Source organism: Bufo bufo, chromosome 2 (genome assembly GCF_905171765.1).
Source record: "Bufo bufo chromosome 2, aBufBuf1.1, whole genome shotgun sequence".
NCBI classification, from domain to species: Eukaryota; Metazoa; Chordata; class Amphibia; order Anura; family Bufonidae; genus Bufo; species Bufo bufo.
Window position 1 is genome coordinate 574,278,097 of NC_053390.1, and position 25,658 is coordinate 574,303,754.

The window sequence follows — 25,658 nt, forward strand, 5'->3', positions numbered from 1 at the left end:
ATGACAGGTGCTCAGAAAGTCAGAGCTGCTTCAAAAAGCGGAAATTCACATTTTTGTACCATAGTTTGTAAACGCTATAACTTTTACCCAAACCATTTTTTTTTTACCCAAACATTTTTTTTTTATCAAAGACATGTAGAACTATAAATTTAGAGCAAAATTTCTATATGGATGTCGTTTTTTTTGCAAAATTTTACAACTGAAAGTGAAAAATGTCATTTTTTTGCAAAAAAATCGTTAAATTTCGATTAATAACAAAAAAAGTAAAAATGTCAGCAGCAATGAAATACCACCAAATGAAAGCTCTATTAGTGAGAAGAAAAGGAGGTAAAATTCATTTGGGTGGTAAGTTGCATGACCGAGCAATAAACGGTGAAAGTAGTGTAGGTCAGAAGTGTAAAAAGTGGCCTGGTCTTTCAGGGTGTTTAAGCACTGGGGGCTGAGGTGGTTAAATACACGGCGATAAATTAGACACTTTTAGACACTTTTATTGACCTGTAATACTGACACACAGTAATTCTGCAGCTAACAGAAGGGATTAGCTATGAGTCTTGGTGCCCTGTACAGTGATGTAGACAGTGATAAATTATAACTGCCTGTAATAATGATGGCACAGTTGTAAGCCATGTACCAGGGTAAGCTCCCCGGGATACAGCGAAGTCACAAACGAGGAAAGCAACTCAAACACCAGTTTTGCCAAAACCGTATTTTTACTTAAACATGATCATGAACCCAACCACAGATGCTGGTTGCACACAAATAATTTACATACACCCAGCCAAGGGGATGAGGCCCTTGTGCTGTACAGCGCAGTGCCCTCTGGTGGATGCTGGAGGTATTAGACATATATTTACCTACTAGATGCCTGACCTGTTATTACCCTAGAGTCAGAAACAATTATTTGGGTGCGTAATGTGGGATAGCTTGCAGTATAACACAACAGCTTACAATTAGAGTTGAGCGAACACCTGGATGTTCGGGTTCGAGAAGTTCGGCCGAACTTCCCGTAAATGTTCGGGTTCGGGATCCGAACCCGAACCGAACTTCGTCCCGAACCCCATTGAAGTCAATGGGGACCCGAACTTTTGGGCACTAAAAAGGCTGTAAAACAGCCCAGGAAAGAGCTAGAGGGCTGCAAAAGGCAGCAACATGTAGGTAAATCCCCTGCAAACAAATGTGGATAGGGAAATGAATTAAAATTAAAATTAAAAAAATAAAAATGAACCAATATCAATTGGACAGAGGTCCCATAGCAGAGAATCTGGCTTCACGTCAGCAGAGAATCAGTCTCTTCATGCCATAGCAAAGAATCTGGCTTCATGTCAGCAGAGAATCAGTCTCTTCATGCCATAGCAGAGAATCTGGCTTCATGTCAGCGCAGAATCAGTCTTCATGTCATAGCAGAGAATCAGGCTTCACGTCACCCACCACTAGAAAAGGCCACTGTCACACATTTAGGCCCAGGCACCCAGGCAGAGGAGAGAGGTCCCGTAACAGAGAATCTGGCCTTATGTCAGTGCAGAATCTGTCTTCATGTCATAGCAGAGAATCAGGCTTCACGTCAGCCACCACTGGAACAGGCCACTGTCACACATTTAGGCCCAGGCACCCAGGCAGAGGAGAGCGGTCCCGTAACAGAGAATCTGGCCTTACGTCAGCGCAGAATCTGTCTTCATGTCATAGCAGAGAATCAGGCTTCAAGTCACCCACCACTGGAACAGGCCACTGTCACACATTTAGGCCCAGGCACCCAGGCAGAGGAGAGAGGACCCGTAACAGAGAATCTGGCCTTATGTCAGCGCAGAATCTGTATTCATGTCATAGCAGAGAATCAGGCTTCACGTCACCCACCACTGGAACAGGCCACTGTCACACATTAAGGCCCAGGCACCCAGGCAGAGGAGAGAGGTCCCGTAACAGAGAATCTGGCCTTATGTCAGCGCAGAATCTGTATTCATGTCATAGCAGAGAATCAGGCTTCACGTCACCCACCACTGGAACAGGCCACTGTCACACATTTAGGCCCAGGCACCCAGGCAGAGGAGAGAGGTCCCGTAACAGAGAATCTGGCCTTATGTCAGCGCAGAATCTGTATTCATGTCATAGCAGAGAATCAGGCTTCACGTCACCCACCACTGGAACAGGCCACTGTCACACATTTAGGCCCCGGCACCCAGACAGAGGAGAGCGGTCCCGTAACAGAGAATCTGGCCTTATGTCAGCTCAGAATCAGTCTTCATGTCATAGCAGAGAATCAGGCTTCACGTCACCCACCACTGGAACAGGCCACTGTCACACATTTAGGACCAGGCACCCAGGCAGAGGAGAGAGGTCCTGTAACAGAGAATCTGGCCTTATGTCAGCGCAGAATCTGTCTTCATGTCATAGCAGAGAATCAGGCTTCACGTCACCCACCACTGGAACAGGCCACTGTCACACATTTAGGTCCCGGCACCCAGACAGAGGAGAGCGGTCCCGTAACAGAGAATCTGGCCTTATGTCAGCGCAGAATCTGTATTCATGTCATAGCAGAGAATCAGGCTTCACGTCACCCACCACTGGAACAGGCCACTGTCACACATTTAGGCCCAGGCACCCAGGCAGAGGAGAGAGGTCCCGTAACAGAGAATCTGGCCTTATGTCAGCGCAGAATCTGTCTTCATGTCATAGCAGAGAATCAGGCTTCACGTCACCCACCACTGGAACAGGCCACTGTCACACATTTAGGCCCCGGCACCCAGACAGAGGAGAGCGGTCCCGTAAAAGAGAATCTGGCCTTATGTCAGCGCAGAATCTGTATTCATGTCATAGCAGAGAATCAGGCTTCACGTCACCCACCACTGGAACAGGCCACTGTCACACATTTAGGCCCAGGCACCCAGGCAGAGGAGAGAGGACCCGTAACAGAGAATCTGGCCTTATGTCAGCGCAGAATCTGTATTCATGTCATAGCAGAGAATCAGGCTTCACGTCAACCACCACTGGAACAGGCCACTGTCACACATTAAGGCCCAGGCACCCAGGCAGAGGAGAGAGGTCCCGTAACAGAGAATCTGGCCTTATGTCAGCGCAGAATCTGTATTCATGTCATAGCAGAGAATCAGGCTTCACGTCACCCACCACTGGAACAGGCCACTGTCACACATTTAGGCCCAGGCACCCAGGCAGAGGAGAGAGGTCCCGTAACAGAGAATCTGGCCTTATGTCAGCGCAGAATCTGTATTCATGTCATAGCAGAGAATCAGGCTTCACGTCACCCACCACTGGAACAGGCCACTGTCACACATTTAGGCCCCGGCACCCAGACAGAGGAGAGCGGTCCCGTAACAGAGAATCTGGCCTTATGTCAGCTCAGAATCAGTCTTCATGTCATAGCAGAGAATCAGGCTTCACGTCACCCACCACTGGAACAGGCCACTGTCACACATTTAGGACCAGGCACCCAGGCAGAGGAGAGAGGTCCCGTAACAGAGAATCTGGCCTTATGTCAGCGCAGAATCTGTCTTCATGTCATAGCAGAGAATCAGGCTTCACGTCACCCACCACTGGAACAGGCCACTGTCACACATTTAGTCCCGGCACCCAGACAGAGGAGAGCGGTCCCGTAACAGAGAATCTGGCCTTATGTCAGCGCAGAATCTGTATTCATGTCATAGCAGAGAATCAGGCTTCACGTCACCCACCACTGGAACAGGCCACTGTCACACATTTAGGCCCAGGCACCCAGGCAGAGGAGAGAGGTCCCGTAACAGAGAATCTGGCCTTATGTCAGCGCAGAATCTGTCTTCATGTCATAGCGGAGAATCAGGCTTCACGTCACCCACCACTGGAACAGGCCACTGTCACACATTTAGGCCCAGGCACCCAGGCAGAGGAGAGAGGTTCCGTAACAGAGAATCTGGCCTTATGTCAGCGCAGAATCTGTATTCATGTCATAGCAGAGAATCAGGCTTCACGTCACCCACCACTGGAACAGGCCACTGTCACACATTTAGGCCCAGGCACCCAGGCAGAGGAGAGAGGTCCCGTAACAGAGAATCTGGCCTTATGTCAGCGCAGAATCTGTCTTCATGTCATAGCAGAGAATCAGGCTTCACGTCACCCACCACTGGAACAGGCCACTGTCACACATTTAGGCCCCGGCACCCAGACAGAGGAGAGCGGTCCCGTAACAGAGAATCTGGCCTTATGTCAGCGCAGAATCTGTATTCATGTCATAGCAGAGAATCAGGCTTCACGTCACCCACCACTGGAACAGGCCACTGTCACACATTTAGGCCCAGGCACCCAGGCAGAGGAGAGAGGTCCCGTAACAGAGAATCTGGCCTTATGTCAGCGCAGAATCTGTCTTCATGTCATAGCAGAGAATCAGGCTTCACGTCACCCACCACTGGAACAGGCCACTGTCACACATTTAGGTCCCGGCACCCAGACAGAGGATAGCGGTCCCGTAACAGAGAATCTGGCCTTATGTCAGCGCAGAATCTGTATTCATGTCATAGCAGAGAATCAGGCTTCACGTCACCCACCACTGGAACAGGCCACTGTCACACATTTAGGCCCAGGCACCCAGGCAGAGGAGAGAGGTCCCGTAACAGAGAATCTGGCCTTATGTCAGCGCAGAATCTGTCTTCATGTCATAGCAGAGAATCAGGCTTCACGTCACCCACCACTGGAACAGGCCACTGTCACACATTTAGGCCCAGGCACCCAGGCAGAGGAGAGAGGTCCCGTAACAGAGAATCTGGCCTTATGTCAGCGCAGAATCTGTATTCATGTCATAGCAGAGAATCAGGCTTCACGTCACCCACCACTGGAACAGGCCACTGTCACACATTTAGGCCCCGGCACCCAGACAGAGGATAGCGGTCCCGTAAGAGAGAATCTGGCCTTATGTCAGCGCAGAATCTGTATTCATGTCATAGCAGAGAATCAGGCTTCACGTCACCCACCACTGGAACAGGCCACTGTCACACATTTAGGCCCAGGCACCCAGGCAGAGGAGAGAGGTCCCGTAACAGAGAATCTGGCCTTATGTCAGCGCAGAATCTGTCTTCATGTCATAGCAGAGAATCAGGCTTCACGTCACCCACCACTGGAACAGGCCACTGTCACACATTTAGGCCCCGGCACCCAGACAGAGGAGAGCGGTCCCGTAACAGAGAATCTGGCCTTATGTCAGCGCAGAATCTGTATTCATGTCATAGCAGAGAATCAGGCTTCACGTCACCCACCACTGGAACAGGCCACTGTCACACATTTAGGCCCAGGCACCCAGACAGAGGATAGCGGTCCCGTAAGAGAGAATCTGGCCTTATGTCAGCGCAGAATCTGTATTCATGTCATAGCAGAGAATCAGGCTTCACGTCACCCACCACTGGAACAGGCCACTGTCACACATTTAGGCCCAGGCACCCAGGCAGAGGAGAGAGGTCCCGTAACAGAGAATCTGGCCTTATGTCAGCGCAGAATCTGTATTCATGTCATAGCAGAGAATCAGGCTTCACGTCACCCACCACTGGAACAGGCCACTGTCACACATTTAGGCCCCGGCACCCAGACAGAGGAGAGCCGTCCCGTAACAGAGAATCTGGCCTTATGTCAGCGCAGAATCTGTCTTCATGTCATAGCAGAGAATCAGGCTTCACGTCACCCACCACTGGAACAGGCCACTGTCACACATTTAGGCCCCGGCACCCAGACAGAGGAGAGGTTCATTCAACTTTGGGTTGCCCCGCAATATAATGGTAAAATGAAATTAAAAATAGTATTGAATGAGGAAATGCCCTGGAGTAGAATAATATATTGTTATAGGGAGGTAGTTAATATCTAATCTACACAAGGGATGGACAGGTCCTGTGGGATCCATGCCTGGTTCATTTTTATGAACGTCAGCTTGTCCACATTGGCTGTAGACAGGCGGCTGCGTTTGTCTGTAATGACGCCCCCTGCCGTGCTGAATACACGTTCAGACAAAACGCTGGCCGCCGGGCAGGCCAGCACCTCCAAGGCATAAAAGGCTAGCTCTGGCCACGTGGACAATTTGGAGACCCAGAAGTTGAATGGGGCCGAACCATCAGTCAGTACGTGGAGGGGTGTGCACAGGTACTGTTCCACCATGTTAGTGAAATGTTGCCTCCTGCTAACACGTTCCGTATCAGGTGGTGGTGCACTTAGCTGTGGCGTGTTGACAAAACTTTTCCACATCTCTGCCATGCTAACCCTGCCCTCAGAGGAGCTGGGCGTGACACAGCTGCGTTGGCGACCTCTTGCTCCTCCTCTGCCTTCGCCTTGGGCTTCCACTGGTTCCCCTGTGACATTTGGGAATGCTCTCAGTAGCGCGTCTACCAACGTGCGCTTGTACTCGCGCATCTTCCTATCACGCTCCAGTGTAGGAAGTAAGGTGGGCACATTGTCTTTGTACCGGGGATCCAGCAGGGTGGCAACCCAGTAGTCCGCACACGTTAAAATGTGGGCAACTCTGCTGTCGTTGCGCAGGCACTGCAGCATGTAGTCGCTGATGTGTGCCAGGCTGCCCAGAGGTAAGGACAAGCTGTCCTCTGTGGGAGGCGTATCGTCATCGTCCTGTGTTCCCCCCCAGCCACGCACCAGTGATGGGCCCGAGCTGCTTTGGGTGCCACCCCGCTGTGAACATGCTTCATCCTCATCCTCCTCCACCTCATCCTCGTCCTCCTCGTCCTCCAGTAGTGGGCCCTGTCTGGCCACATTTGTACCTGGCCTCTGGTGTTGCAAAAAACCTCCCTCTGAGTCACTTCGAAGCGACTGGCCTGAAAGTGCTAAAAATGACCCCTCTTCCTCCTCGGCCACCTCCTCTTCCATCATCGCCCTAAGTGTTTTCTCAAGGAGACATAGAAGTGGTATTGTAACGCTGATAACGGCATCATCGCCACTGGCCATGTTGGTGGAGTACTCGAAACAGCGCAACAGGGCACACAGGTCTCGCATGGAGTCCCAGTCATTGGTGGTGAAGTGGGTCTGATCCGCAGTGCGACTGACCCGTGCGTGCTGCAGCTGAAACTCCACTATGGCCTGCTGCTGCTCGCACAGTCTGTCCAGCATATGCAAGGTCGAGTTCCACCTGGTGGGCACGTCGCATATCAGGCGGTGAGCGGGAAGGCCGAAGTTACGCTGTAGCGCAGACAGGCGAGCAGCGGCAGGGTGTGAACGCCGGAAGCGCGAACAGACGGCCCGCACTTTATGCAGCAGCTCTGACATGTCGGGGTAGTTGCGAATGAACTTCTGCACGACCAAATTCAGCACATGCGCCAGGCAAGGGATGTGCGTCAAACCGGCTAGTCCCAGAGCTGCAACGAGATTTCGCCCATTATCGCACACCACCAGGCCGGGCTTGAGGCTCACCGGCAGCAACCACTCGTCGGTCTGTTGTTCTATACCCCGCCACAACTCCTGTGCGGTGTGGGGCCTGTCCCCCAAACATATGAGTTTCAGAATGGCCTGCTGACGTTTACCCCGGGCTGTGCTGAAGTTGGTGGTGAAGGTGTGTGGCTGACTGGATGAGCAGGTGGAAGAAGAGGAGGAGGAAGCTGGTAGGAGGAGGAGGAGACAGGAGGCAAAGAATGTTGCCCTGCGATCCTTGGCGGCGGAAGGACGTGCGCCAAATAGCTCTCCGCCTGGGGCCCAGCCGCCACTACATTTACCCAGTGTGCAGTTAGGGAGATATAGCGTCCCTGCCCGTGCTTACTGGTCCACGTATCTGTGGTTAGGTGGACCTTGCCACAGATGGCGTTGCGCAGTGCACACTTGATTTTATCGGACACTTGTTTGTGCAGGGAAGGCACGGCTCTCTTGGAGAAGTAGTGGCGGCTGGGAATAACATACTGTGGGACAGCAAGTGACATGAGCTGTTTGAAGCTGTGTGTGTCCACCAGCCTAAATGACAGCATTTCATAGGCCAGTAGTTTAGAAATGCTGGCATTCAGGGCCAGGGATCGAGGGTGGCTAGGTGGGAATTTACGCTTTCTCTCAAATGTTTGTGAGATGGAGAGCTGAACGCTGCCTTGTGACATGGTTGAGATGCTTGGTGACGCAGGTGGTGGTGTTGGTGGTACATCCCATGTTTGCTGGGCGGCAGGTGCCAACGTTCCTCCAGAGGCGGAGGAAGAGGCCGAGGCGGCAGCAGCAGAAGAGGCCGAGGCGGCAGCAGCAGAAGAGGTAGCAGGGGGAGCCTGAGTGACTTCCTTGCTTTTAAGGTGTTTACTCCACTGCAGTTCATGCTTTGCATGCAGGTGCCTGGTCATGCAGGTTGTGTTAAGGTTTAGAACGTTAATGCCTCGCTTCAGGCTCTAATGGCACAGCGTGCAAACCACTCGGGTCTTGTCGTCAGCACATTGTTTGAAGAAGTGCCATGCCAGGGAACTCCTTGAAGCTGCCTTTGGGGTGCTCGGTCCCAGATGGCGGCGGTCAGTAGAAGGCGGAGTCTCTTGGCGGCGGGTGTTCTGATTTTGCCCACTGCTCCCTCTTTTGCTACGCTGTTGGCTCGGTCTCACCACTGCCTCTTCCTCCGAACTGTGAAAGTCAGTGGCACGACCTTCATTCCATGTGGGGTCTAGGACCTCATCGTCCCCTGCATCGTCTTCCACCCAGTCTTGATCCCTGACCTCCTGTTCAGTCTGCACACTGCAGAAAGACGCAGCAGTTGGCACCTGTGTTTCGTCATCATCAGAGACGTGCTGAGGTGGTATTCCCATGTCCTCATCATCAGGAAAAATAAGTGGTTGTGCGTTAGTGCATTCTATATCTTCCACCCCTGGGGAAGGGCTAGGTGGATGCCCTTGGGAAACCCTGGCAGCAGAGTCTTCAAACAGCATAATAGACTGCTGCATAACTTGAGGCTCAGACAGTTTCCCTGATATGCATGGGGGTGATGTGACAGACCGATGGGCTTGGTTTTCATGCGCCATCTGTGCGCTTTCTGCAGAAGACTGGGTGGGAGATAATGTGAACGTGCTGGATCCACTGTCGGCCACCCAATTGACTAATGCCTGTAACTGCTCAGGCCTTACCATCCTTAGAACGGCATTGGGCCCCACCAAATATCGCTGTAAATTCTGCTGGCTACTGGGTCCTGAGGTAGTTGGTTCACTAGGACGTGTGGCTGTGGCAGAACGGCCACGTCCTCTCCCAGCACCAGAGGGTCCACTAACACCACCACGACCATGTCCACGTCCGCATCCCTTATTAGATGTTTTCCTCATTGTTCCCGTTCACCACAATTTTGAGAATGGCAAATTTGGGAATGCTTTTTCAACCCAGAACAAAAAGTCTGCTTTTACGGTCACTACAAATAACTTGACCAGCTAAAACTGTGCAGATTTGGTTGAATAGAGATGTGAGAACTGTTTTTTTTTTGCGCTGTGTGACAGTTATAGGTTTAATCACAGAATGACACTTCTATCAGCACGCTAGCGTGTGTCTTAGGTTTTTCTGAATGACACTATCAATAACTTCAATGTAAGATTTTCTTTTTGGGATAGATTTCAAGTAGGCCTCAAATACCACAAACTAGTTATTTTCAGAATGGCAAATTTGGGAATGCTTTTTCAACCCAGAACAAAAAGTCTGCTTTTACGGTCACTACAAATAACTTGACCAGCTAAAACTGTGCAGATTTGGTTGAATAGAGATGTGAGACCTGTTTTATTTTGCGCTGTGTGACAGTTAAAGGTTTAATCACAGAATGACACTTCTATCAGCACGCTAGCGTGTGTCTTAGGTTTTTCTGAATGACACTATCAATAACTTCAATGTAAGATTTTCTTTTTGGGATAGATTTCAAGTAGGCCTCAAATACCACAAACTAGTTCTTTTCAGAATGGCAAATTTGGGAATGCTTTTTCAACCCAGAACAAAAAGTCTGCTTTTACGGTCACTACAAATAACTTGACCAGCTAAAACTGTGCAGATTTGGTTGAATAGAGATGTGAGACCTGTTTTTTTTTGCGCTGTGTCACAGTTATAGGTTTAATCACAGAATGACACTTCTATCAGCACGCTAGCGTGTGTCTTAGGTTTTTCTGAATGACACTATCAATAACTTCAATGTAAGATTTTCTTTTTGGGATAGATTTCAAGTAGGCCTCAAATACCACAAACTAGTTATTTTCAGAATGGCAAATTTGGGAATGCTTTTTCAACCCAGAACAAAAAGTCTGCTTTTACGGTCACTACAAATAACTTGACCAGCTAAAACTGTGCAGATTTGGTTGAATAGAAATGTCAGGTCTATTTTTTAGGCGCTGGGTGACAGGCTCAACTTGCCCCTGATGTAATATATGGCCAAAAAATAACCACACTGTTGATGGTTAAATGCACTTGGGTGACACAGGCTCAGCCTGCAGCTGATGTAGTATATGGCCAAAAAATAATCAGACTGTTGATGGTTAAATGCACTTGGCCATAAATGCACTTGACTGTTGATGGTTATTTTTTGGCCATATACTACATTAGCTGCAGGCTGAGCCTCAGCCTGCAGCTGATGTAGTATATGGCCAAAAAATAACCAGACTGTTGATGGTTAAATGCACTTCGGTGACACAGGCTCAGCCTGCAGCTGATGTAGAATATAGCACAAAATAACCACACTATCGATGGTTAAATACACTTGGTGATAGCTCGTGCTGGCGCACCACAAGTCACAAAATGGCCGCCGATCACCCCAGAAAAAAAGTGATCTAAAAACGCTCTGGGCAGCCTCAAAAAAGTGAGCAAGTCAATAATAGCACTTCAATGATCCACAGCTGCAGATCGATCACAGAATGAAGTCTTTTGGAGGAGTTAATCTGCCTAATCTCGCCCTAACGTCGCAGCTGCAACCTCTCCCTATGCTTGAATCAGCAGAGTGACGTGCAGCGCTACGTGACCCAAGCTTATATAGAGGCTGGGTCACATGCTGCACTGGCCAATCACAGCCATGCCAATAGTAGGCAAGGCTGTAATGGCCTCTTGGGGCAAGTAGTATGACGCTTGTTGATTGGCTGCTTTGCAGCCTTTCAAAAAGCGCCAAGAAAGCGCCGAACACCGAACCCGAACCCGGACTTTTACGAAAATGTTCGGGTTCGGGTCCGTGTCACGGACACCCCAAAATTCGGTACGAACCCGAACTATACAGTTCGGGTTCGCTCATCCCTACTTACAATCTTATTTCATGCTGTAATATTCCCCCAATAACTGAATAGCACATGCCTATAGTGTTTCTTCTGAGTGAACACCAACCTGGCTTGAATTTGTCATCATCAGCTCTCCGGTGTGAACTGCAACTTTAACTGTGAAGTCAACAATGCTTATGGCCTGTCAGAAACAGAAAACCTAACTAACTGAATATAGGCCTGGTCTCATTCTCTAGGATCTTAGGCACCAAAACTGTATGAGATGCATATCAGTGTTACTGACCTGGGTCTGCTCTGTATAAGCTGGAGACTGTGGAGGGAACCAGGGTTTCTCCAACAAGCGTGCGGTACCGCAGTGTCTGTGGCTTTACTCCTCAGCTGTCATCTGAGTTCCTGGCAGCAGTTTTACTTCCTCTGGACAAGATCAGTGTAATGGACACGATCAGCTCCCCTTGGCTGCAGCTCTGGTCCCTGGAGAATACTCTTGGATGTTGAGGGATTCTCCTCACACAACTCCTGTATGCCCCTCCCAAGCTCCCCAGGCTTTGTAACTCCACCCCTAAGAGTTTTCAACATCAGATGAATCTAGAAAAGCAGTCCTTTTAGCTATGTTCAGGAAACAGCGGCCTCTTGTGGCCAAACAGCACAGTCCAAATCATTTAACTTCATTGACACAAATACAATGTCCAGACAATGAGTGCTGTTTCCTCATCTGACACAGTACCTACAGAACAGATTAATAATGAATGTGGGTGCACTAGAATGTAAAGCACATGGCGATATACTCTCCTTGCACTGTATCTGTACTTTCCCTGCAGTTTAAGTACCAAGCCTTGACATTGAGTTTGGGCCACCAAGTGGGATGCATATAGTTAGGCAGAGTGACCTGGGTATAACAGAGTTATCATGATTCGTGACTAATTAATTCGGAACAAATAGAGTTTCTTGAAGAACTTTGGCAAATCGTTCGACTCTAATTTTTCCAAACTTCGCTCATCTCTAGTTTTCACCATCTGTGTATCTGTAAAGTAACAGAGCTGTCACAACCATCTACAGCTCAGCCAACGGTTACATTTAACAGCATACCTCCTACCTTGTGGTAGGCAAGTGGTTAATAAGTTTAAGGCTATGTACACCTTTGAGGGCATTTTTTTAAAATTATTATTGCATTGTACTCATTTTGAGCATTTTTTTTATTTTATTGGTCTTTAATAAAAATATAGCATCCTTTTTTTCTGTACAGACCTGACATGCTCTAGTAGCACCCTTTTCTGTCTTTTCTGTCAGACCAGGAGTAGATGGACTCTTATATCTGCTCTCTCTTATAAACACTCACTAAAGCTCATTTCTTATCTTACTGCTAAAAAATGTGGGGTAGGTGTGGCCAGATGCCAAGCATGGAGGACGCTTAAACAGAGAGCACCGTAGCAAACTGCACAGTGGCTCACATAAAGCACCACAGACAGTACTTTTTACTGCACAATGGGACCCAAATCAACCCTCAGGCATTCTAGCGCCATGACCAGAGGAAGAAAAAAGGGTGCAAGCCCATCTAAACTTACAACGTTTTTCTTGACAGCTCAGACAACTGCTCAAGATTCCCGCCATTCAGAATGCGCTTCTTCGCCCTTTGTCAGCCAGAAAAGCTCTCCCTCCAAACTATCTCCGAAAACGCTAGTGAATACATCTCAACAACGCTTCCTAGACTTACAAGATCACACCTTCAAACTGCGAGTAACTACCGTACCTCCATTTATGCAGCACAAGGGCCTAACCAATGTATCTTACCAGAACCACACATCCCTATTCAAGAGGTGAAATCCATGTTCCAAGAGCTAAAAAACTCCATACATCATGGTATCAAAGATGCTATCTCTGCCATTCAAGTAGATCTAGTGGCAATTGGGGAGCGCACTCTGCATTTAGAAGACAAAATGGAGGAATTTATTGTTGCCTACAATAACTTGAAATATACAAATAATGCCATGGAAGACGATATAGTAGTAGAGTTGAGCGGACACCTGGATGTTCGGGTTCGACGGGTTCTGCCGAACTTCGGAAAAAAGTTGACCCGAACTTGACCCCGAACCCGAACCCCATTGAAGTCAATGGGGACCCGAACTTTTGAGCACTAAAATGGCTGTAAAAATGTCATGGAAAGGGCTAGAGGGCTGCAAATGTCGTCAAAATGTGGTTAAAAGCATGGCAAGTGCTCTGCAAACAAATGTGGATAGGGAAATGACTTTAAATAACATAAAATACATAAAAATAAAAAATAATAATCTTTATCTAGAAGGACCAGGTCCATATGGAGTAGGAGGTTGAGGAGGCGGTGGATGTGGCGGTGTAGGTGGAAGTGGCAGTGGAGAAGGAGGAGGTAGCCTACACTGCTTTTTGTTTTAAAATTGATTTTTTTTTTTTTTAATTAGGGTACACCCCAAAACATTGGGAAATATAACCCTCCAGTCATGCTAAACACACGTTCAGACAATACACCGGCTGCAGGGCAGGCCAGCACCTCCAAGGCGTAAAGGGCAAGCTCAGGCCATGTACCCAATTTGGAGACCCAGAAGTTGCAGGGGCTGACCCCTGTCAGTTAGTTTGTGTAGGCGTGTGCATACTTACTGCCCCACCATGTCGCATGTCCCCGTGATGTTCACGATCCATATTGATATCTGCTCTATCAACTTTCGATGTTCTATTATGCGCCTACCATGGTGATTACGGGTGGCGGAGAATCAGGGTTCCAGGCCGGAGAGGGAGCGTGAGAAAAAGAGACCAAATTTAAGGGAGATAAATTTATTTTAAAAAATTGGGGATCGAGAAGAAATGTGGGAAAAGCTATTGAGGCGCAAATGTGGGACAAATTACAGAAGCCCAAATGTGGGCCAAAAGAGTCGAGCGGAATTGTGGGAAAAGCTATTGAGGCGCAAATGTTGGCCAAAAGAGAATAGCGGAAATGTGGGACAAAGTATTGAAGCTTAAATGTGGTACAACTTGTTTAAGTTTAAGCATTGAATCAAAGGAAGTGGCGCGCATCGATTAAAGAAGCATTTCAGAGATTTTATTCCCTGTCACCTATACAGAGCAGGGGTTTATTCACGTCTAAAACTGTATAATGTCAACCCAAGAATGTAACAGAAAAATTACTGAAATTAATTAACCTGTCTACTTGGTAGAGCAGGGGTCTATGACAGAAAACAATTGTTTATTGTCACCCGAAAATGTAAAATAAAAATTATTTATTAAGCTGTCAACTAGGTAGAGGAGGGGTATATTACACCCAAAAATTTGTGAATTTGACCATAAAATGTAACTGACAAATGTTTTGTTTTTTTTCCACCGGTCTAATAGGTAGAGCAGTGGTACATCACACCAGAAAATTGCTGAATTTCACCAGAAAATGTAACTGCCAATTTTTTTTTTTTTTACCGGTCTACTAGGTATGGCAGTGGTACTTTACACCCAAAAATTGTTGAATTTCAACTGAAAATGTAACTGACAATTTTTTATATTTTTTTTTAAACGGCCTACTAGGTATAGCAGTGGTACTATACACCCAAAAATTGGTGAATTTCACCAGAAAATGTTAATGACAATTTTATTTTTTAACCGGCATACTAGGTATAGCAGTGGTACTATACACCCAAAAATTGGTGAATTTCACCCGAAAATGTTAATGACAATTTTTTATTTGTTTTTTTAACCGGCCTACTAGGTATAGCAGTGGTACTATATACCCAAAAATTGATTAATTTCACCAGAAAATGTTAATGACAAATTAGTGAAATTATATAAAATAAAACACGTACAAAAAAAAAATTTGATTTAAGAGGTGGAGTTCCATATGGAGTAGGAGTTTGAGGAGGTGGTGGACGTAGTGGAGTAGGTGGAAGCAGCGGTGGAGGAGGACGAGATAGCCAACACAGGTTTTTGGTTTTAATTTAATTTAGTAAAATTAAAGTATACTCCAAAAGAGTGTGAAATATCCAAAATACAAACATGAGCAATTGCGCTGCAGTATAACAATGGCTGCTTAGTGCCGGTATACATGTCTATTCTGCACAAGGTACGGACAAGTCCTGAGGGATCCATGCCTGGTTAATTTTAATGAACGTGAGCCTATCCACATTGGCTGTGGACAGGCGGCTGCGCTTGTCTGTGATGACGCCCCCTGCCGTGCTAAACACACGTTAAGATAATACACTGGCTGCAGGGCAGGCCAGCACCTCCAAGGCGTAAAGGGCAAGCTCAGGCCATGTGCCCAATTTGGAGACCCAGAAGTTGAAGGGGACAGACCCGTCATTCAGTACGTGTAGGCGTGTGCATACATACTGCTCCACCATGTTGGTGAAATGCTGCCTCCTGCTAAGACGTTCCATATCAGCTGGTGTTGCTGGTTGTTGTGGCGTGCTGACAAAGCTTTTCCACATTTCGGCCATGCTAACCCTGCCTTCTGAGGTCCTCTGCCTTCGCCTTGTGCTTCCACTGTGCCCCCGCTGTCAGGTGGGAATGCCACCAGCAGAGCGTCTACCAGCGTGCGCTCGCATCTTACGATCACGCTCCAGTGACGGAATTAAGAATGGTACGTTGTCCTTGTAACGGGGATCCAGCAGCCTGGCCACCCAGTAATCAGTACAAGTTAGAATGTGGGCAACTCGGCGGTCGTTGCGGAGACACTACAGCATGTAAACGCTCATGTGTGCCAGGCTGCCCAGAGGCAACGAAAAGCTGTCCTCTAGGGAAAGTGTATCGAATGTGTCCTCTGTATCCCTCCATCCACGCACCAGTGATGGCCATGAGCTGGTCTGGGTGCCACCCTGCTGTGAACATGGTTCCTCCTCCTCCATCTCCTCATACTCTACCTCGTCATCCTCCAGAACTGTGCCCTGGCTGAACAAATGTGTACCTTGGGTTTGTGGGTGCAGGAACCCACACTCGGAGCCACTTGGGAATGACTGGTCGGAAACGCTACGAAATGATCCCTCTTCCTCCTCCTCCGCCTGTGCCACATCCTCTTCCATCATCGCCAGGAGCGTTTTTTCAAGGAGGCATAAAAGTGGGATAGTAACGCTGAGAACAACGTTATCGGCACTGGCCATGTTGGTGGAGTACTCAAACCGGCGCAACAAGGAACACAGGTCTCACATGGAGGCCCAGTCATTTATGGGTTTTTTTTGTAACAGAACATTTAAGCTGTATATATTAAACTTGAATTTAACACTTGCAGATCTGGAAAATACTGTTTTTTGAAGAAAAAAAGTGTTTTTCAAAGCCTAGAAAATGATGGGTGTATTTCTAGCTTAAATTGCACACTGACTAATCAAGATGTTGTAGATTGCCAAAAAAGTGTTTTTTTTGTAACAGAATATGAAATCTATATATCAAACTTGAATTTAACACTTGCAGATCTGGAAAATACAGTTTTTTGAAGAAAAAAAAGTGTTTTTCAAAGCCCAGAAAATGATGGCTGTATTTCTAGCTTAAATTGCACACTGACTAATCAAGATGTTGTAGATTGCCAAAAGAGTGTTTTTTTTGTAACAGAATATGAAAGCTGTATATATTAAACTTGAATTTAACACTTGCAGATCTGGAAAATACAGTTTTTTGAAGAAAAAAAAGTGTTTTTCAAACCCCAGAAAATGATGGCTGTATTTCTAGCTTAAATTGCACACTGACTAATCAAGATGTTGTAGATTGCCAAAAAAGTGTTTTTTTGGTAACAGAATATGAAAGCTGTATATATTAAACTTGAATTTAACACTTGCAGATCTGGAAAATACTGTTTTTTGAGGGGAAAAAAGTGTGTTTTTCAAACCCTAGAAAATGATATTGAAAACCCTCTATAAAAGAATTATTGAGAGGGTATTAGAGGAAGTAAGAATGCCCAGTTTAGTGAATGGCCACATATTCCCAGTTGTTATTCATATATAGCTGGGTCAGGTAACTGCTGCCTCATAGATGAAATGTTATAATGGCTGACTATAGAAAACATGAAAAATCTGTATTTTTATTAATATCAGCTGGTGAAATGGTATTTAACACGTAAATCCAGTTGGATTCCTTTTGTTTTAAAATGTTATCAAAGACTCCTCCCCTGATGGCGTGTTTTATTGTCTCAGTCATGGAAAATTGCAATGTATTAGGATTGCCCCCATGATGGAGTACTATATGTCTTGAGAGCAGTTTTTCGCGTTTGTTGCGAACATCCCCAACACGTTCCAAGATCCTTTTCTTGAAGGCTCTACAGGTCTTGCCGACGTGTTTACTTCTGCACTCACATTGAGCCAGGTACACTAAGCCTAAAGTATTACAATTTGCAAACGTACGAGCAGTGTACCGTAGGTCCGTTCTTGAGCACTGTTCGAGAAGGTATCGCCCACTTCAATGAATGGGCATGCCTTACATTTTCCGCACCTATGAGTACCACATCTCCTATCCAACAGTCAGGTATTTCATGTGGGGGCTTCAAAATGGTGTACCAGTGCCTCCCCTATACTTCGTCCCCACCTGAACGTTATGGCCGGGTAGTCTGGGAGAAGATTGGTCAGGTCTGGATCAGTTTTAAGAAGGGACTAGTATCGTCCAAAAATTTCCCAAACTTGTTGGGATTCTGTGTCATCTGAGCCGATAATTCTGATCACTTCTCGTGAGCCTTTTTTCCCCTCCGACTGGAGTAATGTGGACCTATCTATGGATTCAGCATTACACCAGGCCTCATACAGACATGAGTCCGGGTATCCCCTCTGTTTGAAACGATGAAATAATAGTGAGGCCTGCTTAGTGAAATCCCTGTGGTCCGAACAATTTCTGCAGACCCTCATAAATTGTCCTTTTGGAATGCCCCTTCTCAATGGTCTAGGGTGGAAGCTATCCCACCTGAGAAGGCTGTTGGTTGATGTTTTTTTACGAAATAATGTGGTTTTTAAGGTTATAGAGGAATAATAGTGGCTCTCCTGGATCTCACCCTGGGGTGGTGCTCTGTCTAAAGTGGTTCACCCAACCACTAGTAGGTAAAGGAATAGTAAAAGTAAAAAATAGGCAGGCACTCTATATCTGGTTTTATAGGATATTTATTTATTTATAGTTGATTATTACAGAGGTTATTATTATTTCAAAAATATTAAATAATTATTAAAAAGGTTATTATGATGGTTGCTTTCCTATTTTTAAAAAGTGAATTAGGGGGATAAAGTGTGGTTGGTTATGGTAGGTATCCGAACTACAGTTGGTTTAAAAGTATTAGTTCATGGGAAAAAGGGGCAAAATGGTTGTGCGTGGTGCTGGAAAAAATTTGGATGGTGGTGAAGGGAGTAGTGGTGGTAGTATTAGGTAAAATACGTAAGGATAGGTATAGTAAAAATAAATGGAACAATCCGAAAAAGATCCGAAAATGTCCGAGATATAATGGTATTAGTCCAAAAATATAAAAATATAATATAAAATAGATAGAGAATAGTAGTCCAGAAAGGTGGTGGATTGGTCCAATGTCACTTGGTAGTATTACTTGGTAATATTAGGTACTGTGGCGCTCGTTAATACAGCTGATGTTTTATGCCAGCAGAGGGGTTATAGTACAGTGTCCACATTTTAGTGTTTACTTATTGCCGGTGGCGTCCCACACGGTGATTGTTTTTTACTCAACCCGCGGTCCAAACTTAGTTAATGTATGAGTGAAGCGGCAGCCGGTGTAGTCCTCCGGAGACTTGCTTCCTCACGCTGTATGTTGCGCGCTCTTTGTGGCTGGTCCGGCGTCTCACGTGATCCAGCACGTGGTAGCTATGTTGCTGATCAGCTGGTACCTCTTATTCGTATGGTGTGTTTTTCGCATAGGATTTCTTCTGTTGTTGCGGCAATATTCCAAGGCTCTTTAGCAAAGGCGTGGGTATTGGTGGGTAGTATCAAGGATGATGCCAGGTAGCCAGACGCGTTTCGAGGTGTTCCGACCTCTTCCTCAGTGGCCACTGAGGAAGAGGTCGGAACACCTCGAAACGCGTCTACCATCAAGCCATAATCCTAGATGAAATTAGAGCTCTTCTTTTAATTGATTGCTCAAAAAAGTGGGTTCAAATTGAGGCAAACACTTTGAAAAATCACTAATTTTCTTCCTTTATGCCTCACAATCCTTTTTTAAAGCCAAAATCCATACCTCATTGGTAACTCTTAAAGCAGTTTTTCATACTTGGAACTCCATTCCAGCTAACACTAAACCACTCTCTCACTCACCTGTCACTTTCAACTTGGAAAATCACTGGCTTTACCAAAATTGCCCACCTGTGGGTAGACAATAGCTTTGTCACCTTTACCTATCTCAGAGATAAATATAATATCCCAAGAAGAGATTTTTATAAATTTCTACAGCTTCACCACTTACTACAATCACCCAAATTGCCCATCTCAAATACTATAAAGCCTATATTGGGAGAATGGATCCGCTAAAACACCTCGGCCAACAAGGGTATTTCCAGAGGCTATCAACTGTTGAAGGGACCACCTGAAGATCCTCTTGATCACTTGAAGGATCTCTGGCAGAAGGATCTCCAAACTTCTATATCTCCTGACCAATGGCTTGAATCCTTTACCATTACTTCTAAACTTTCTAAAAACATTGTCCACTTAGAGAATACCACAAAGATATTTTACCATTGGTATTATACACCAGTGTACCTAAATAGATTTCTCCCTGATATCTCCATTGAGTGCTGAAAATGCCATTCTCAAGAGGGTTTTTATATACATTTATGGTGATCTTGTCAATTAGTCCAAGACCTTTGGAAGAAGGTTTTTGGCCTTATCCCACCTGTGTGCCTCCCCATTTAGTCCTACACTTGTGTTGTCTTTACTCTCTATGGTCTCAATGACTTTTCATTTCAATCTCAAACAATAGTTGCCCACAATTTATTTACCACTAGACTAAAAATACCCTTTTGTTGGAAACATGAGAGTGTTCCTTCGCTTCAAAAAATTATTAGAGAAGTCAACAATTGTTGACAATAGACTTGATCACTTCTGATGCAGATGGGAAATGTGGCTGAAGTGCCAACACTGTCTCCTCCCGGCTAAGCTGTTTTAGCCCAGTTATTTAATTATCAGGTTTTTATTTATTTTATTTATTTCTAATTATTGCATATTTAGCCATTTTCTGAGACAGCTAAAAGTGAAGAGAAATTGAAGTGATGGTGATGTATAGAGTTCTCTCCTTATACCAATAGTTACAGCAGCCGTTCTACAGTTTTTTTTATTTATTGCAGGTTAAACCCGGATCTACCTGTGCAGTATTTGGTCTGGGAGGAGTGGGTTTGTCAGTGATTATTGGATGTAAAGCAGCTGGAGCTTCCCGGATTATAGCCGTTGATATAAACAGTGACAAATTTGCAAAAGCCAAAGAGTTTGGAGCCACTGATTTTATCAACCCTAAAGATTATGACCGTCCTATCCATGAAGTGCTGACAGAGATGACTGAGGATGGAGTGGACTATGCCTTTGAGGTCATTGGAAACACTGGAGTCATGGTACATTAATGACAAAAACATTTGGATATTCTAATTACTAGTGATGAGCGGCAGGTCCCATATTCAAAATCGCGATATTTCGCGAATATGTGGTAGAATATTCGTCACATATTCGCGAATATTTGAGATTTTTTTGCGATTGCGAAAAATCTGCAATGTAAAAATCGCGTAATGCGAAGTTGGTCAAAAATGAATATATAGCACTATAGAATATAGTGCTATATATTAATTTTTTTGAATTTTCGTCATTTTTCTCCATCTGAAGTCATTGTCCCTCAAGCAATTTAAGCAGGGAGGAATCATGACTTCAGAAAAAAATGACGAATATTCGAAGAAACGGAATATAGTGCTATATATTAGTTTTTAGAATATTTGTCTTTTTTTTTTAATCTGAAAACATGATTCCTCACTGCTTCTTGCTTGTGGGCCAATTAGTCATTGGCCCACAAGCAACTTAATCAGGAGGGAATCATGACTTAAGACAGAAAAAAAAAAATGAATATTCAAAAAAACTAATATCTAGCACTATATTGAATATAGTGCTATATATTCGCTATATATCGAATATTCATAATTTTCTAACATCTGAAAACATGATTACTCCCTGCTTAAGTTGCTTTTGGGCCAATGACTCATTGGCTCACAAGCAAGAAGCAGGGAGTAATTATGTTTTCAGATGTTAAAAAATGACAAATATTCGATATAGCAAATATATAGCACTATATTCGAAATATTAGCGAATTCTCGAAGTTGCGATATTTGAGATAAATAGTCGTAATTCAAATATTCGCACTCAACACTATTAATAAAATCATTATAAAATATTACATTTTGTCCATCTCTCTTTGAAAATGTGGGTCTCAAAACCAATATTGTCTGCACTGTAACCAAATTGTTATATTTCTCAATGCTGACCTGTGTTTTATTGCATTTTCTATTAGACATCTGCTCTCAAATCCACTCACTTTGGCTATGGAAAAACTGTGATTGTAGGTTTAGCTCCTTCAACTGCTACGATTTCATTTGATCCAATGCTAATTTTAACTGGACGTGTTCTGACTGGAGCAATTCTTGGAGGTATTCAGTTTCAGGGGACATGTACTATATAACTTGTATATATAGGATGTTTCATTGGTGAAAAATTGTATTAGTATTGTACAGCAGATCTTCTGCCTATCATAGCCATAGTGTGAGGTAACTGCATGTGTCACTTTGATTGCCAATCCAATTGACAACAGTAAGGGTGCTGCCATACATTTAGGTTTTTATGTGCCATTTTTGAAGCCAAAATCAGATGTGAATCCTAACAAAAGAGAAGTATAAAGGACAGATACAACTTCTCAACTTTTTTTTCAGTCCACTCCTGGTTTTGGCTTCAAAAACTGCATTAAAAAGCCTGAATATGTGTCAGCACCCTAAAGCAGGCCATACACCAGATAATTTCTATTAATGGGGTACAGGTCATGTGGCACAAATAACTGAAACTGACAAAATATTTAAAACATCAGATCAAGTTTTTCACAGATATCAATGTACATCTGTCATGAGCTTTATGTTACGAAAGTCACCACCAAAAGTTGTCAGAAAATGGTCTAAATCTGCATTTTCAGATATCTGAAATCCCTGGTGTATGGTCAACTAAACCAAAAACTACCAATATGTAAATGGTCTATCCCGTTAATTTTATATTTATTGTAAAGATCATGAGAAATTAACCATTTTTATCACTTTCATCCATTAAAAATGTTAGAGTTACATTTACTTCCATAGTATGGTTCAATCTGATGTTAACAGTGTATATCAATATGTGCTTCTACTGTATCTACCATGCTAAATGATGGTGGACACATATCAGAGGTATAGCCAGGTTTGCAGCACCCGGGGCAAGGATTCGCCAAGGCAATGTCCCTCCACACTTGCCTCACAATTTTATTATATCAGAAAGAGGGACAAAATCAATGTGGCATGCTGCAGTAATATTTTTTCAGGCTAAGCCATACCTCTAACTCCACCAAGTAAATAACTGTACTCAACCAATCCCACCCAGTCCCCTTACAGTTATGGGTAAATAGCTTAAAACCTAACTTTTAATAATATCTTTATGAATATTTTTACACCAGTTTTAGGAGTAAAAACAGTCACAAGCCCCTTGTTTGCAACTATTTAGGAGTGGCGAGGGTGTGAGGCAGGCCTAGACTCCAGCCCTAACACATTTACTATCTTTTATGCTGGAAAACAGACATAAAAAAGGACCTAATCCAGGGGGCCGAGTAGTTTTTACTCCAGAGGCATGGACTGCCAGAGGTACGCCTAATTAATAAATTAGGCTAATCCTCCGGCAAAGCAAAGGGGGAATAATGATCGGTGTAAAAAGGCTGTCTTTTTAAATGACCCCCGGTATCATACCCGATAAAGAGCAAAAAGAATATTCACATAAGAAAGAGATGGTAACTGCCCCTGTTATATCCACAGCAGGGGATGCTGTGCTGACCCTGTAAGACCTAGCCATTCCAATGTATAACAGGGTAATCTAGGGCATTTACTCTTAATGCTGCCACACAGTAGTAATGCCCACAATGTGCCCCCTCACAGTAGCTATGCCCACACTGTGCCCCCTCACAGTACTAATGTCCACATCATGACCACCTCACAGTAGTAATATCCACATTCTGCCCCTTTACGGTAATAATGCCCATATTGTGCACTCTCCACAGTACTAATGCCCACATTGTAACCCTCCACATTGATAATGTCATTGTGCCCCTCCCACAGTAATAATGCCCACATTGTAGCCCCTCAAATTAATTTCAAGCAGAGCCCTTGTAGCACACAGTGGATTTTCTGCTGGAGTAGGGTTCCCACCCCTATCAATAATAAATTCAAAGACTCCAGCCAAGTTTGTGTAAAGTGCAATTTCTGTTTATTTTAGCAAACAATGGTGGTTGCTACGGCAAAGTAAGTTGTGACGTTTCGCCACATCCGTGCCTTCATCAGACCAGTGCCGCTTGTAGTGCAGAAGATCTCAGGTGTGGACGCAGTAGAGGGGAAAACATGCGGTTGTACCGCTGAAGAGAAGAGGCGCCTCTTCTCTTCAGCGGTACAACCGCATGTTTTTCCTCTACTGCGTCCACACCTGAGATCTTCTGCACTACAAGCGGCACTGGTCTGATGAAGGCACGGATGTGGCGAAACGTCACAACTTACTTTGCCGTAGCAACCACCATTGTTTGCTAAAATAAACAGAAATTGCACTTTACACAAACTTGGCTGGAGTCTTTGAATTTATTAGCCCCTCAAATTAGTTACAGTAGTTGTCACCTCACTTTAGTAATGCCCGCCTTGTGCCACGCTCACTGTTGTTTATCCCACCTTCAGCTCCATTAATAAAGTAAAAAAAAAAAATGAAATACTTACCTGTTTCCCTGATGATCAGGCACATGCAGCATTCCCCAGCAGCTGAAGCAGCATGATGTGGTCACACACACACTGCTGCTGGCTGTGTAGGGGTATGATTCCCAGGCTTTCATCACTTCTCTCACACAGCCAGGCAGCACAATGTGTGAACTTTGTCCAGTGCCAAGGGGGCTTATCCCGACAGCAGGAGTGCTTTTGGAATGCTGGGTCTCACCGCCTGAGGGTGCTGTGTTCCAGCGGCAGTGGCCACCATGTGGCACCACACCAAATTAGAGTAGGGACCCAATCACAAGAGGCCATCTTGAGTGAGTGGGCTTATGCATTTTAATTAAAAAAAATATACAAAGGCCTCAAAATGATTCTGAGAAGCAATAGATCAATACATAGTGTTTGGATGTGCGATCCATGTTCTTTTTTAATTTTCCTTTAATTACTATAATCTCTTTCTCATATTAATACAACATCAAATCAGAAATGTAATAGAAATATTATAATTAATAATAACTTCTGTTTGTTGGGACAGGTTTTAAGCCTAAGGATGATATACCAAAACTTGTGTCTGAATATATGAATAAGAAATTTGAGTTTGATGGGCTGGTAACACACAGATTACCATTTATGAAGATCAATGAAGGATTTGAACTTCTGCATAAAGGAGAGAGGTAGGCTTTATGTCTTAAAACAATAATAATTAAAAATAATAATACATAAATTTAATTTTACCCAACCCCCAACATAGACCTAGCCTAATACAGTACAATGAATAAAACATGTTAGGGATTTTAAATATTGTTTTAAAGATGCACTCTGGCTAAGGCTACTTTCACACTGGCGTTTCTGGATCCGCTTGTGAGATCCGTTTCAGGGCTCTCACAAGCGGCCCAAAACGGATCAGTTTAGCCCCAATGCATTTTGAATGGATAAGGTTCCATTCAGAATGCATCAGTTTGCCTCCATTCAGTCTCCGTTCCACTCTGGAGGCGGACACCAAAACGCTGCTTGCGTAAGTCAATGGGGACGGATCCGTTTTCACTGACACAATATGGTGCAATTGAAAACGGATCCGCCTCCCATTGACTTTCAATGTAAGTCAAAACGGATCCGTTTGCATTATCATGAACAAAAAAAAATATATATATATATATTATTATTTTTTTTGTTCATGGTAATGCAAACTGATCCGTTCTGAACGGATACAAGCGTTTGCATTATAGGTGCGGATCCGTCTGTGCAGATACCAGACGGTTCCGCACCTTACGCAGGTGTGAAAGTAGTCATACTCATCAGCAATATTCTAGCAGTGTATATTGCCTCATCCCATCTCGGCTGTTTCCATACATTTCGAAACCCTTTCATTATGGGCTTGCGATCAAATTCGGATCACTAGTCCAGACTTTTTTCCATCCTTTGTAGACAGGAGGACAGTCTTTCCTGTATGGCTCTGATTTTCATACACTACTCACAAAAAGTTAGAGATATTTGGCTTTTGGTTGAACTTTCAGGATGAACCTAAAATGCACTCTAACCTTTACAGGTGAACTTAATGTGACCTTCTCTAAACTTTTGAATGCACATGTCCAAC

At 44.7% G+C, this 25,658-nt stretch overlaps 1 protein-coding gene across 1 annotated transcript in view; it reads left to right on the top strand.

The window, feature by feature from the left end:
* The window catches only part of LOC120989840 (alcohol dehydrogenase 1-like), a 120,749-nt gene that overhangs the window by 71,724 nt on the left and 23,367 nt on the right, over nucleotides 1-25,658 (top strand). Inside the window, exons 6-8 of the mRNA XM_040418196.1 lie at nucleotides 20,402-20,662; nucleotides 21,604-21,739; nucleotides 24,600-24,738. Coding sequence (XP_040274130.1) covers nucleotides 20,402-20,662; nucleotides 21,604-21,739; nucleotides 24,600-24,738 — 536 coding nt within the window. The remainder of the gene's footprint in view (nucleotides 1-20,401; nucleotides 20,663-21,603; nucleotides 21,740-24,599; nucleotides 24,739-25,658) is intronic.